The sequence below is a fragment of the Phoenix dactylifera genome, chromosome 16, assembly GCF_009389715.1.
Source record: "Phoenix dactylifera cultivar Barhee BC4 chromosome 16, palm_55x_up_171113_PBpolish2nd_filt_p, whole genome shotgun sequence".
In the NCBI taxonomy this organism is placed as follows: Eukaryota; Viridiplantae; Streptophyta; class Magnoliopsida; order Arecales; family Arecaceae; genus Phoenix; species Phoenix dactylifera.
Window position 1 is genome coordinate 6,879,204 of NC_052407.1, and position 14,643 is coordinate 6,893,846.

Sequence of the window (14,643 nt, forward strand, 5' to 3'; positions counted from 1 at the left end):
ACATGATCTCATGTTAATATCAACTCTTATAGAATGAATCATGTTATTTTTACGAGATTCTCGTCTCAAAAACAAACAACTCAACATTTACAAATTACTAAAAAATATTTTACTAATATAAGCATCAATAATTAATTTGAATTTAAAATGCTTTAATGTTTTAAAAATAATGAAGAATATATATAGAAAAATATGCCCTAATTGCACATGTAGGAGCTAGATTACTTCAATAAATAATTGGCATGGAGAGGATTTGAACCTGCGAGTCTTTGAATAATTTATAAGAAAAAGTAAAAACCATCACATGAACAAACATATATCAACTATTTTCAACTTAAAATGCTTGAAGTCTACAACAGTACAAGAATGTTGTTTCTAGTCCTAAAGCATTATGTTTTCAAGTGTCAAGTTGAGCTGTTTAATTGGATCTCCAGTCTGAAACATGTTTGTTTAAATGGGTATCTCCTAACAATGTAGAATTGTGAAGTTGATTGCTAGATCCAGTGAAAAACAATATGTGGGTTGAGATGATGCGAACACGTGTTGCGTTGTCAAGCGATCATCATGTGGAGGATGAGATGTTGGGAACAGTTTGTTCCTTCTTCACCTGCAGAAAGGATGGGGAATCACTAAATTGACTGAAGTAAACCGTATAATACCGATTCATTGAAAGGCAAATTGCACAGAAGTAATTCAGTTACAGAGGCATTTTTTATACATTCCTTGAAGATTTTGTTGCAATATATATAGTCCTAGAACTCAAAAATGGGAAAAATACGGTACCCATGTTGTTCAGGTTTTGCAAAAGTTTCCAAACATTTAAAGTTTCTAAACCTTTCTAATCAGCCCTTCAGCTGACATGAGCTTGTAAATTTTGCATGTAAGCATTTCTTCTTCGCCTTCACATCAAAAGGCACAAAAACAGTCAGCATAATGAGCAACTCTAGTCATTTCCATATCTTTCTTTTTCCATGTAAAATTGTTTCCATAGATCTAATGCATGAACCTATAGTCTATGCATCATAATTTTTCAACAAACGAACTTTCAAAAACAGGAGTACAGCACTGTAAACTTTTGTCTGAAGTTTAGGTAACTCGTGGGATTTCATATGATACGTTTCCATAAGGACTTCACTCTGCTTTTCCATGTCTGCATAACATGAAGTAACATAAAACAACTATGAAAGGCTAGTAACCCAAATAGGGATCTAGAATTTTAGAACATCAGAAATTTTGAGTAGCAGTCACCTGAACATTTCAGATTAGTGGCTTGCTTCCATTTTCAGATGAAATAGAAAACCTGAAATGAAAGTCACAAATATCATTCAGTCATAATATGAAGTTTTAGCAACAACAGAGTTTCAGTGACAATTCAGAAGATTGAATAAGCACAAGGAAACATATTGAATCACAACATTCATTAAATAATGTAAGCAAACAAGAAAATTTTGAATCATACAATAAGCCTAAGAGAAACAGAACCAACAATGCAAGCAAATAAAAAGCAAGCATAGAGAAATCGTTCCCCGGACTTCTCTGCTGCTCGCCCTCCTCCCTCCTACCCAGCTTATTAACTAATTTATGTTTGATCACCATAAATCATAATGAGACTAATGTTATAAGGCCATAATGATGCATTCGTCAGTGAAATGAAAGAAGGCATTATAATTTACAGATTCATGCGGCCACCACGATGAAATTGATTCAACAGCTTGCCCTTTTTATTGTGGGAATCAAATGGTGGGAGCGCCACCTCACATTTCAGTCAGAAAAATGAAATGGGAAACAGAGGAAAGCAAGAAGACGAAAGAATAAGAACAGAGAAAAAAAGAAAAAGAAGGAGAGGAGAAAGAGGAGAAGAAGATGGCCCCTCTCTACCCCTCCCTCCCCTTTAACCAAGAATACCTACATCAGGAGAAAGTCCCACAAACCTTCCTGATGAAATTCATCAAGCCGGACCTGAAAGAGACATGGGCATCAAAGTCATTGATGAGGCACTTGCAGCCCATTCCTTAGCCAACTGCACAGCCAAGTGAAGAACCAGCCTCATGGGCATCTGCTTATCATTGAAAATGTGGTTAGTTCCGCAGCCGCGCAACAATCGCAGTCCATTCCCTTCTTCGGCGGTACTCAAACTGATTCAACAGCTTGTCAATGACCCTTGAACTGCTCTCCTTGGAGCTGGAAATCACTGAGGTTGTATTCTTTATCAAAAGCGACTGAAATTCTAGTTAAGCAATCAATACCATGCAACTCATTATCATAGAGATGCCATACACGGTTCAAAGCTTCGTCAGGATTCAGTATTGTCAACTCAAATTCAAAAGATCTTTTGCTGGTGTTACAAATTCACCATAGAGATAAAAGAGCACAGGTGTCGACAAACCAACTTAAATTGATGGTGTGGCTACCAAGATACTTATAAACCCATTTAGCCTTTTGTGTATGAGATCACATTAGGAGTGGTCAAAATTCCAACGTAGAATTTTCCATGAAGATGTACTTCTTTGTTGTGACCACATATCTACCATACAAGTTTATCTAGCATGTGTTCAGTCTAATTCAATATGTTGACTTGATTTTGACCTTTATATAGGCTCCATTGTATTTTGTCATGTACTTAATAGTTAAAATCATTAGAGGGCAGGCTTTAGTGCCATGGTAAACTTGCTCCATTGTGACCAAGGTGTCATAAGTTTGAAATATAGAAATAGCCTCTCCATACCGGAGGCAAGGCTGAGTACATCGGAACCTTCCTAGACCCTGTAGCAACAAGACCCTTGTGCACCGGAATGCCCTCTTACCAAGTAGTTGAATTCGTTGCCCGCATTAAGTCTTCTTCGGGAGTTCCTGAACACAAAGACAAGTAGGTAAAGACTGATGCTTCTGATGCCAAATTTGCAAGGAAAATGAGAATTCAACAGATGGTTATCCAGTAAAATATGATGCAGCCCATAACATGGCTGCTTCCAAGGAAGGAAGAGCACTGCGAAGTTAAATTGTATGGATCCTTATCCACAACTTATAAAGAAGGAATTAGCGGGCTTGTGCAGTAAGATAGAGGTCACTTACTATCTGCTTGCTCAGAAACTACACTGGGCAAAGTATATGCTGGAAGCTGAAGTAAACTCACTTATGAAAGGGTCAAATATGTGCCCTGCAGATGTATATTCACCATTTGGTTACTGGACTTTCTAGGACCAGGGCTAAACCACCATGGTATGTTGAGAGTCTTCTTGCTACTAACAAGTACATAGGCAATTGCTGCCCTAATGTAGGATTTCTAGAGAGATGGCAGCAAACTTGGTACATGTTTGATTAGCTAAGATGGGATCTGGAAGTCCTGAGAAGGGAAGATTACGTTGTAAAGTATGTGATGGTATAATGTAATGCCTTGAGGTTTTTTGCTAGCCAAAAAGAAGTACCTAATAGCTATATCTGGCATTTCTCTTGATATGCCAAATTAGTAGGGGTGACAATCATGTCAGGTTGGATGCATGATAGATCAAAAGTCTGTCAACCCAAACCCCACAAGTTTATTAAATGGCTTAAATATCCAAACCCGAACCTAACCATTTTGTAGAACAGGTAATCTATCCCGATCGACAACAGGTTGAAACAACTTAAACGGGTTAAATGGTTGAAACAAGTTAGATCATCTCACCTACCCAAATAATAATCATTAAATCAAAAGATCTAATTATTTTCTCTTCAAAGTTGTTATCATCTTTAAACACCCTATACCTCCATATTTCCTTATTTCAACCTTGTTTAATTTTTTTCTCAAAACAATACATGTTTAACTTTCTCTCGTACGATGAGACAGTCTTTCAGCCTTTTTGATGCAATGAAATGAATAAAAGAATAGACTTCCCTGATGAACTTCATTTGGTTTCAGCTGAAGCCAGGGGTCCTTGCATTCATCTGTACAAGAACCCTCCCCTTTTTGCTCACAGAAAGCAAGAAGAAGAAAGAGAGGAAGAGGAGGAAGATGTGGAGAATATGATATACTTCATCATTAATACTGTCACTAACCTTTCACAGGATTGTTGGGTGCATGTAGGCATTCAAACTAAAAGGCAATGACAAGCATGGCTTGTTGTTAAAAATTCATACAGAAATAGGGAATTGGTTTTGACATGAATTACGGATTTTACTGTTAGGCCATGTGCCAATTCAATAGTTACATGTACTTAACTCTCACATGGTTGATGTAACCCTCTCTGCATTACCTTCAAAATGGGAAAAAAAATTCTGGTTGTTCATTGAAGCAACTTAATCTTAAGAGAAACCTCCTTTCATGGGCCTGGTATGTCTATTTGCAACAAATACCATGTGCCATGGATTGAAAACATCACGTGCACATTTATTTACTCCAAGATATGATCCAAAATAAAAAACCATTCAACATTGACCATATTTATTTTCTACAAGCCTCCAAGAAACAACCTACCATCTCATGATAGGTACTAACACAGAGCATCAGTCTTAAACACTCCTTGCCAAAAAAATACCAGGATTAATTTTCTTTAGGCCTCTGCGAAACAAGTTACCATCTCATGATCAGGTGGTAAGGCAGAGCATCAATCTTTGAAATTTTATAGGTGAACATTAGTTCTTCAGTATTTCAGTTGGCGCTTGCAAACTCCAAGTGCTCTGTTTCATAAGTATCACTTAACTAGCTTTATAATCCAGTGTACTCACTTATTCTAATCATAGTTTAACATATTTTCTTTCCCTTTTTCTTTCCACAGCAGTCCCACCAGACTTGAACCTCATGAAAATGACAAAGAAAGGTAAGTAGAATTTTTCCCTCTTTTTGACAAAGTAAATCAATCTAAGGGCCTTGATCCGCATTTTTCTCATTCATGTAAGCCATGTTTTTTCCATTCATATATCACAAACATATCGGCAGTAATTTTTTTTTCTTTTCCTTTTTTGCTCTTTCCAATATTCGTATTTTTTGTACCACAGTAATTTGATTTGATACATTCTAGTTGGTAATCTTGGTGAACTAACATAAATGGAAAGAAAGGATTCAAGCCCTCAATAAACAAAAGCCTACATAGCAGTTCTAATGGTATGCCTTTCTAATTTTTTAGGGATTTTTGTATATATGACTTATTGCATATTTACTCTCCGAGAATCATTATTTGCATATATACCCCTCAGGCCTCACATCATCCTGTTTTTGCAATGACACCTTTGGTCAGATTTTTGATCAACAGTGTTAGTAAATATCATTTTCAACTTTCAAGTATAAAAGGACCCTATTACACTTTTTCAAGAATGCTCTTGAAAAATTTATTATTTAAGTTATACTGCAAGAGCTATATTTTTTTGTATAAATTTTTCATGGATATTAATGCAAAAAAGTAATAAAATTATTTTGTACATAAATTAAGTATTCATGAAGACTACCAGTTACAAATTTAACAGGAGGTGCATCCTTGCAAAAGGAGGAAGATTTGAGAAATATATACAAATAGTGATTTTGAAGGATCAACATGCAACAAGTTAATACTGAAAAGTATGCAAAAGGCTCTTTTTCATCAACAAGAAGACTTCTCTGCTACCCAATAACAATCTCCCGCTTCATACAAAAACGACATTGATGCGCCACCTGATAGGTTGAGGAACGTGCAAGGGATGGGTGGTGTCATGCTGAATATGATTGCATTTTGTTCCATTCCATATGTGATTGTTTACTATGACCTCTCTCATGAAATTATTTTCTTTTTGAGAGATCATCCTTACTGTAATTATTTAGGTCCCAATACTTGAGAATGCACCATTCAAAAATTCAAATTCGGAATCTCTGGTTGCTGGACAAAGCGGTATGACCACTTGAACAAGCTTGAGGTCCTCTCATGTAATTAATTTTAAAATTATTCTTGAACTATCCATTGCAGTAAAGCCATGGTTGTAAAGTATGATTAGTTCATTGCAAACAAAGAGGCGGAACTGAACCATTTCAGCTTTTTCAGAAAAGGAACTCAAAGAAAAATTCTGCATATGAAACATTGGTGATATCTTGTTGAAGAATAGAGAGGAGTATGGTATTACTAATAGTAGTAATAAAGACCTTACTAAAAACAAAGGTTGTGTGTGTTTGTGTGAGAGAGATGCTTATCTAAGCAAAGTAGAGAAGAAAATTTAATCATGAGAGCATATAATTCATGCACCGATGAAATAAAAAGAGTAAGCCCTCAAAGGGATAAATAATCGAACACGTGAAAGGCAGGCAGCAGTGAAACACCCCATAATGAGAGATGGAAAAGAGAAGAGGCACCTAAAGAAGTGGACTCCGTCAACTTTAAGTGTATCTGCCGCGGCCTGCCTGGATTCGCGGTTACAAAATGGAGATGAGGACGCCAAGCGAGCGAGATACGTAGAAGCCACATAGCTGAGATATGTTTTGGACGACATATTTTCGACGCTACTACCATCACATCACAGCAGAGCTGGGATCTGTTTAGAAAAATCTAATTTATGCTAGGTCTGTCCTGGCTGTGAATTGTAATTATCTTGAAAAAAATTTTGCCATGTTCGAATAGATTCAAAGCCAATACAGAAATAACGACAGGCAACCGCTGCTACGGGATAATCTTTCAAAATAATGTAGCTACTTTCGGGCCACTTATGTCTACCAAAAAGCAAACAGGATTGCAATAGGTCATCTTTTTTGGCGCCCAATATTTAAGTAGAGTTCTTTAGAAGAATCACAAATCAGTTTTTTTTTTTTGTTTTTGTTTTTTTTGATTTTATTGGCCATACTTATGATTAGTGTGAGTTCCCAAACCAAGCATGATCGATTGAGAAATGGGCCACAATCGTCTATTTCCAAGATGAAAAACAAGAGATAGCACGTATACCTTGTCTTCAACTGAGGTTGAAATGGATGACAAATGGATAATTTATATTTATGTCTAAAGAGAAGGAACCAACAAAATAAGATGGATTTGAAAACGCTTAGCTTGGTATCCGCTTAGGATGCACCAGCTTGGCTCAAGCTCGAGCTGAGCTTGAGTTATTCAAGCTTCGGTTATATGAGCCCTAAGCTCGGGTTTTATTGAGGCAAGCCGAGTTTCCTGTAGTTTGGCTGCTGGCTCACGTTCGGACTTGCATTTTTGCTGATCGACTAGAGCTTGAACAAGCTGTAGCCAAGTCAATTAATTCAATGAGTAGCTCGGTTTGCTTTACAGCTCTACATAAGCATTTAGATTCTTCCTTCTTTTTATTGAGAACTAGGATAGCTGAAAGCCCGACAGAATATCAAAGTGCTAGCAAGATTGAACTATAAAATTTTTTGTATCAACTTAGATGCTAAAGCTTGCTATGATCATGAAATGAAATGCTGCAGACATATTGAGGAAGCAAATTAAGAGTCCTTGATGCATCGGCGCAGCACAATCTTTTATCTAGGTTATTTATTCGGATTAGTGCTTATTTTTCCTTTAGCTGTAGCTTTCCAATATCTTGGTACAAAATCTAGTTTCTATCTTAGTTGTAAGAATACTTGAGATTTGAGCTATAATTTAAGCAATATATAACCAATTGTTCTATCTCTAAATTATAGAGAGCATGAACAAGGCACATTCTTTCAATCCATGATTTTGACTCACCTCTAGGCTCTGACAAGAAAGTTATCTCAAGGTACACATGCATGGATAATGCATGCATTAGTCAATAACAATAATGCTTTGGTTAACAACACTGTCAGTCTAGCATAATTAGCATAATTAACCTCTCGGTTAGTTATAGATGGCCATTCAACTTTCCCAAAGTTGACTAGATTACAATACCTTGAGTCTTTAATGAGGATGATAATTTGGCCTACACCGTTTTGGTTAGCATGTGAATCACCAAATCACACTTGGGTAGTGGCAACATTGAGGAAAAAAAAAAAAAACAGAGGGCACATAGAATTAGAAGGCAGTTTGGATAGAATAGTTATTCTTTAACATGGAAAGTTTGGAAACAAAATATATAATTCTTAGAACATTCAAGGAGAAAATTCTAATTCAAGGAAGCTCATTTATATTTTTCTTTTATCCCTTTTTCTCTTCTTTTTTTTTGGTAAATTTGGGACTTCATCCCATGTATGTTCTATACACTATGGCTTGGTTACAAACCAATTCCTTCCGCAAATTTTTATGGAAAGAAAGAAAAGCTGTTCGGAACATAATATCCATTGATATAATCTTATGAGGATCACCATCCCAGTGGCTTATTAGAATTAACAAACCAATACATGATAGTAATGAATTCTTGAAATAAATAATTGGAATTAACAGCAAACTCCAGCACCAACTCTCTTTCAAGTGTTAGTAGCAACTGATATCTGAGTCATATATATCTGCCATCATTGCTGCTGAGGAGAGATCCTTAAATCGAGGCCAATGCTCATCCCATTGTAAGCTATGGGAGCGTACATCCACAGTTCATCCGAGCTCAAAAGCTGCACACATTAACCAAAAAGAGAGAAATATTATTAATCATGTGCCAAAGGTGAGTGTTCAATAGGAATACTGGTATATTGCAGAGTAACTGCACTGAATTATACAATTTGGTGCAGATCTAGATCCAACCAACACCCATTCAATTGAGTTGTTCTTCAGATGCGAATCTTACCTTGATCTGGAGCTGCAAGAACTTCACATACTGAACAGCCTCTTCCAGCATTGTGCTTATGTCTACCTGTCAGATGATGGCAATAAGACACTTTAGCTATCAGCAGTTTGTTCCTAAGGATTTTTTCACAAAAAGAAGGAAACATGCAATAGATGAAAACAAGCATTGCCATCAAAACGCTCACTTTTGTTCCATTAGGTACAAGTTTCTGTAATATCCTCAGCCTCTCATTGATTCTCTCCCTCCTTTTCTGTAATCAAGCAACAAATTTGTTAGACTGATGATGATGTTGTTGTCTTCTTTTTTTTTTCCGAGGGATTGATGAGAGTTGCTTTCAAGTAGATTTGGATCGAGTCAATAGGTCTACTGGAGTAATAAATATATACGTTACCCTTGCATAGAGGCTTTGGGGGTCGGTCGCCGCCCCCCGGCTAGCTCTTGTTTTGCCATTCAAGTTAAGAGCAGGAGGACCTTTTGAGCTGGGACTTGTGCAGCCCCCTCCATTGGGTTCCTGGGAAGCATTCCAGTTGTCCTCGGAGCTGCAGCAACTGGAACTCTGCCCATTCACAACAACATTGCTCTCTTCCTCATCGCCACTTTTAGTACTCTTCTCAGCTCTCTTTGATTGCACCTTCTTGGAAGTCTTAGGGACCTGCATTTGAGTTATATCAATCAGAATGTAAAGCAAGTGCATCTCTATATAGTTACCAATCCAAAAAAATCTTAGAACTAGTTACAAGAGCTTCTACTCAGTCGAACAGAAGCCCGGACCTTCTTCTTAGGACTTTCAGCAGGCTTATCATCCTCGCTCACATGGAGCCTTCTTTTGGGTTGTGACAAATGATCAGGAATAGTGAATTCTGAGATATTCATGCCGGAGTCTCCCATATCATCACTGTTAGTCATGTCATTCAAGCTTATGGGATCTACATTTGGAGGGTTAATGGAAGCCACCTGAACTGATGAGGTAGGTAGTTTCTCCCCCACCAAGTAATAATCCATGGATGCAGAGCTAGCATTGATCCCAGGGACCTCATTGGATCCACTAAGATAGCAGCCCTCATATCCAGAAGGGGGAGCAAAGAAGCTACTAGTACTCATACTACTATCATCCCCTTGAGGCCAGTAGTAAGAGCTGGTGTTAGCGTCGGCATTAACACTATCCAGACAATAGTACAAATCAGAAACATGATCAGAAGACCAAGATATTGATGGATTTCCAAAGCTTGGGTCATGATGATCATGCTCGATTGGGAAGTTGTAGGTACCGAGCAAATGTGCCATTATCTCAGACTCCTTAATTGGCATGGTTGAATTGAATGAGCTCCAACTCGCCTCTGGAACCACTTCTGCAGGCTCCATTGTTGTTAGGACTTGGTGGTAGATACGAAGAGGAGGGAGTTTTTGGCCGGAGGAGAAATTGAGTGTAACTTGGCGAGGCATAGCAAAGCTTGAAACGTGTTCATATATATGTATGGGAGGGTCTGGAAAGAATGCGAACAACGTAGAATTGACTTCAGTTAAAGCTTTTTTAAAGTCCATGATCATCAACAATTATGAGCCCTTGGTGGGGTCGACCAAGGAATACACCTCAGACAAGGACAATTATGAGGTTAGAAAAATTGGGGCTCCTAAAAACGACCATCCCAATGCACAAAGCCCGTGGCACTGCAGGGCTGCCCCATACAAATAGGCTATCTTTTTTTTTTTTTTTAACTCCAAGATAGTGGTTCTTAGTGGCTACTAGATTTTCGACACCTTAATTCTAAAATAGAGCTGAAGGCAGCAAGGGCCACTCTGAGCTATACTCGGTGTGTGCTGCAGGCCAGTTTAGTCATATTGGAGGACGACTTGACCATCGTAATTAGCTGGATCCAGAGTGGCTCTAGTGGTCGTGGAGGGAGCCACCCCAGCTTTGGAATATTTAGGCTATAATGAGTATTATTGTGGCCTTTTAGGCTCAGCATGTATATGTTCAGAAAGGCAAATGGGGCCGCAGACTGAGTGATTTTGTATGTGGCCAGTTACTCTAGAATCCCCTTATGGGATGGGGAGGGAAAGTTGCTTAGAGTGCCCCGAGACTTGTTGCTTTCTGATCTTATTGGATGTATCTGTACTCAAACTATATGAATCATCCGCTTTAGTGGGAAAAAAAAGAGAGGCTAGTTTTATATTTCGAATCCAAGGTGCCCAGCATTGCACCAAAGCTTGGCAAAAACTGGATCTCCCTGTGGGTAGATACACTGATCACTTATCCAAAGATCCTGGTTAAGAAGCTGATTAGGGGATTCTGAAGGCAGGTTACATCATCAGAGGACGATCGATTTGGGATTAGCATGGCGTGAACAAAAACTATTGGGAGAGAATGAGATAGTACGGAGTGAGAAGTCCAGGATATGGCAATTGGTAGAACGTGAAGGTTCTTTGCTCGAAGGAATAAATTAAGAAAGGATAGGAGAGAGGTCAGCATGATCGTGGAGAGGGGTTCTTGACATTCCTAAGTAGATGAAAGGGGACAGGATAGCGTATACGCCGAATGCGATCCTTGTACAGGCACTAATAGTCAAGTTAACTTACAGTACTCAAAGGTTCATCACCCTATATGTATCCCTTTCGAGGTTGGATAAAAGGCTAGAGAGAATAGAAGGAAGATAAACTAAGATGCCATGCCAGCGATTTCTCCGGGCTGATTTCCGCGTGATTTACTTGGATAAGATTGGTCCATCTTTCTTACATTTTAGCCGTGTGTTAGAGAGACAGAGACACAGAGAGAGAGAGAGAGAGAATTAGCTGTGTGTTAGAGAGACAGAGACAGAGAGATAGAGAGAGAGAATCGAGGAAGGTTCAAATGGTGAGCAGCACGACGTTTATTTAGAATACAAAACAAGAGCACAATCCGATGGCATTAGAAACTCAAACACAGCAGGATGCGAATCAAAGTCCTTCTTTATGATTTTTTTTTTTTTGCCTCTCCAGCACCATTAGAATGGGGCTCAGAAGTTGAGGTTGATACCGGCCGGCCGGCCGGCCGGCTCGCACGACTGTTGGAATGACAGAATTTGAGAGCTGTCACCCGCTTGGCAGCTCCTCAAACAATGAACCAAAGGACAACTTCTCATTGGAATGAGATTTTTGAAGAGCTTTTATATCTTAAACAATATGGAAGGCATTACTTTAATCCAACTACAATGTTAAATTATTAAGTTGGAGTGTTTGCTTTTATAGATGATGATTGTTGGCCTCCCTTGCAAGTCGACACTTGGGGACTCATGATTTTGCTCAATGGAGATTGTCCATATATCTTAACAGTGGATTCTCATAACTGCCCTTTCCATTTTGGTGGTAGATACATGGAGGACTACTGTTTTCTTCTTGACTTGCAGTTGCAAAATTTAAGATTGGTTTAATTATGTATCATGTGGTGAGAGAAGTCTATTAGTGGAAAATCAATAACAAAATCAAGCTCTTACTGCATCTTGTGCCTTGTACATTAATCAATTAGTAATGTCGAAAAATAATAGTTCCACATCGAATAGGTTAAGAACTCTCGCGGTGCTTATAGTCTTAGGCCTATATATCTATCTAAATGTTTGGATAGGTAGGTAGAATCTTAATATAGTATTAGAGTCTATCGATCTTTAACAAGTAACATGACATAAAGATCTTCATAATCAACTCTTAGCGTTCACAATCTAGATTAGAATATTAGCATAGTTATCCCTGAGCAAGTATTACATGTCACATTTGCCATTAGATATAGAACATGTTTTCTGCAAAACCTCATGCTTATCTTGAAACTCTCACTATTGACATTTGCAATGTATCAGTAGTTTCAATAGGCTTATGGTGTTTCACTTATGAGAATGTTGACAGCATTATTGAAGCTATAATGGTCCAAACAATTAATGACGGTAGATGTGGGCCAATATACATGAGATTAGCTTGTGCATTAGTTTTATAAAGGAACTGATGCAAAGAGTAGTGGGTTGAAGATGATGGAAATTGAAGATAATGAAAGAGAGATGCATTTATAACCTACTAGAGGAGAGAGACATTTATAACCTACTAGAGGTATCCCTTGATAGGAACGAATGGCTAAGAACACTGTAACTTTAATAATGGAATTACAGAATTCTTCTACCTATTTATGATACTAATGACTAGATCTAGCGCAAAACAATAAGAATATACTTCAATTATCTCTAACAACACACAAAACTTACGCCCTTCCTTTGTGACGTGGGGTACATGTAAGTTTATTAAGTTCAACATCAATTTATATTCTTGCTTTAAAATGACCAAAAACTCACAAAAAATGCCGCGAAGCATTCTCCTTGTATATATAACATACAGTCGTATAGTCATATATATAACCCCCTACCTTATCACATATTGGCAGAACTACTTTTTTTTTATTATTATTCATATTTACATAATAACCCAAACAAAAAATCAGAACAGTTGAAACACTGCACCATCCTTAGCTACATTTTGAGTTAGATGAATTTAATTGCATGCTACAGTTTAACTGTGGATGTGAAAAAAAATACACCTTCCCTCACTTAGACAAACTAGCTTAGGTTTATTTATTTGTGTAAACTTAACCCTCTACGGAATTTTATGAAAATGTAAGGTTTATTTACATTTTTCTAAATAAAAAAGGTTACATAAATTAGAGAAGGGATAAATCTGCCTTTTCGCACCAATAGTAAATATGTAAACAAGTCTGCAAAGCTCTGTATAATTAGAGATAGGGCTAGAGTAGAGGATGTTTTATTTTAAATATTAAAATTTTCCTGATCATTTTCCAAAAATAATGAGAGGTCTTTGCAAGTATGTCATAATGGCTGTTCTATCAAAAAGTAACTTTTTTTATTAAAATTTGTAAAACAGGAGTTTTGTTGAATTAATCATCATAAATTATTAGAAAACATATCATGTACTACCTAGCTTATTAAGCTTTTCTTGCATAACCAACCTGCTATTCTTGGCTTTATGAGACATCAGTTGTTTTAGACAACCAAAAGAAAAGGACCTGAAAAGGAGATACTGTATCCTCAATACATTCCTTACTTCAACTTATTTTTTTCCTACACTTTTCCTTTGTACCTGATTTCATCTACTTAATCAAATCTGAGTGGGCTGCTGACCTTCCCCTTTCTAATATCTTTTAAACCCGAACCTAAAACCATGCCATTAGGTTAAAACAAGTGGACCTAAACCAAAACCATTTTTCAGTAACAAGCATAGGCATGAAACAAACCGATATCAGAAACCTCCATGTTACCCCATTTGTTTCATGTGGATTCAAATGAGTTTGAAGCCACGCATCAAACTACCAACCCTATCAATATGTTGTACTCCTAAGAAAAATAGTTTATTTAGCAAGAAGAAATTAATAAGCACATTTTGTTGTATCATCGATTTTCCTTCCTTTCTCAAAGAATACTCCATTCGTGCTTTTAGTCGTGCCATTTCAAGAATTATGGCAACTTAATCTATTTTTGTAACCAGTGTTAGTGGCACTTAAATATGTAACTCGCCCATGCAGACAATGCAATAAGGCAGCTGTTGGAGTATGAAATGTTTAAGGTCACAAATTAGGCTGAGTTGCATCCAGGAATATTCAAAATTATGTTCACTTATTTTTGACAGGCACGTTCTAATTAAAAATGTGACTCTCTCTCTCTCTCTCTCTCTCTCTCTCTCTCTCTCTCTCTCTCTTTGAGCAAATATAAATGTTTGACTTTCATTTTTTTCTCTTTTTATTTGAGAAAGAAAAATGTTTGATTCAATTAAAAATGTCCGACTTATGTTTTCTTTTATTTTTATTTGCAAAAAAATGTTCGACTTTCTCCTGTTGACCAGGAAACTCACTTCAACAAAGTAGTCATCCAACGAACTGAAAATTTTGCCTCATCAGGAAGGATCTCCAAAGCCAAAATTATGTATCGGTCCTGGGCTCAGAGACTGCACCCTGATTAAGGAAACGTTCCCCGAGTTGCAAAA

At 37.4% G+C, this 14,643-nt stretch overlaps 1 protein-coding gene and 1 long non-coding RNA gene across 3 annotated transcripts; both read right to left on the bottom strand.

Moving 5' to 3' along the window:
- Positions 1 to 317: 317 nt before the first annotated feature.
- Positions 318 to 6,762, bottom strand: LOC113462858. Of its 2 annotated transcripts, XR_005506464.1 has the most exons (6): positions 6,293 to 6,762; positions 1,932 to 2,850; positions 1,249 to 1,300; positions 1,044 to 1,150; positions 835 to 899; positions 318 to 607 (listed from the first exon to the last, which is right to left on the bottom strand). It is a non-coding gene; the product is annotated as an uncharacterized LOC113462858 (long non-coding RNA). The 2 variants fall into 2 exon arrangements; XR_003386095.2 differs by lacking the exon at positions 1,932 to 2,850 and having other exon boundaries at positions 835 to 1,150.
- Positions 6,763 to 8,365: 1,603 nt separating this feature from the next.
- LOC103709176 (transcription factor bHLH84-like) lies at positions 8,366 to 9,996 on the bottom strand. Its single transcript, XM_008794406.2, has 5 exons — positions 9,406 to 9,996; positions 9,026 to 9,286; positions 8,819 to 8,884; positions 8,635 to 8,700; positions 8,366 to 8,461 (listed from the first exon to the last, which is right to left on the bottom strand). The coding sequence occupies exons 1-5, from the start codon at positions 9,994 to 9,996 to the stop codon at positions 8,366 to 8,368; spliced, it is 1,080 nt and encodes a 359-aa protein (XP_008792628.2).
- Positions 9,997 to 14,643: the final 4,647 nt, after the last annotated feature.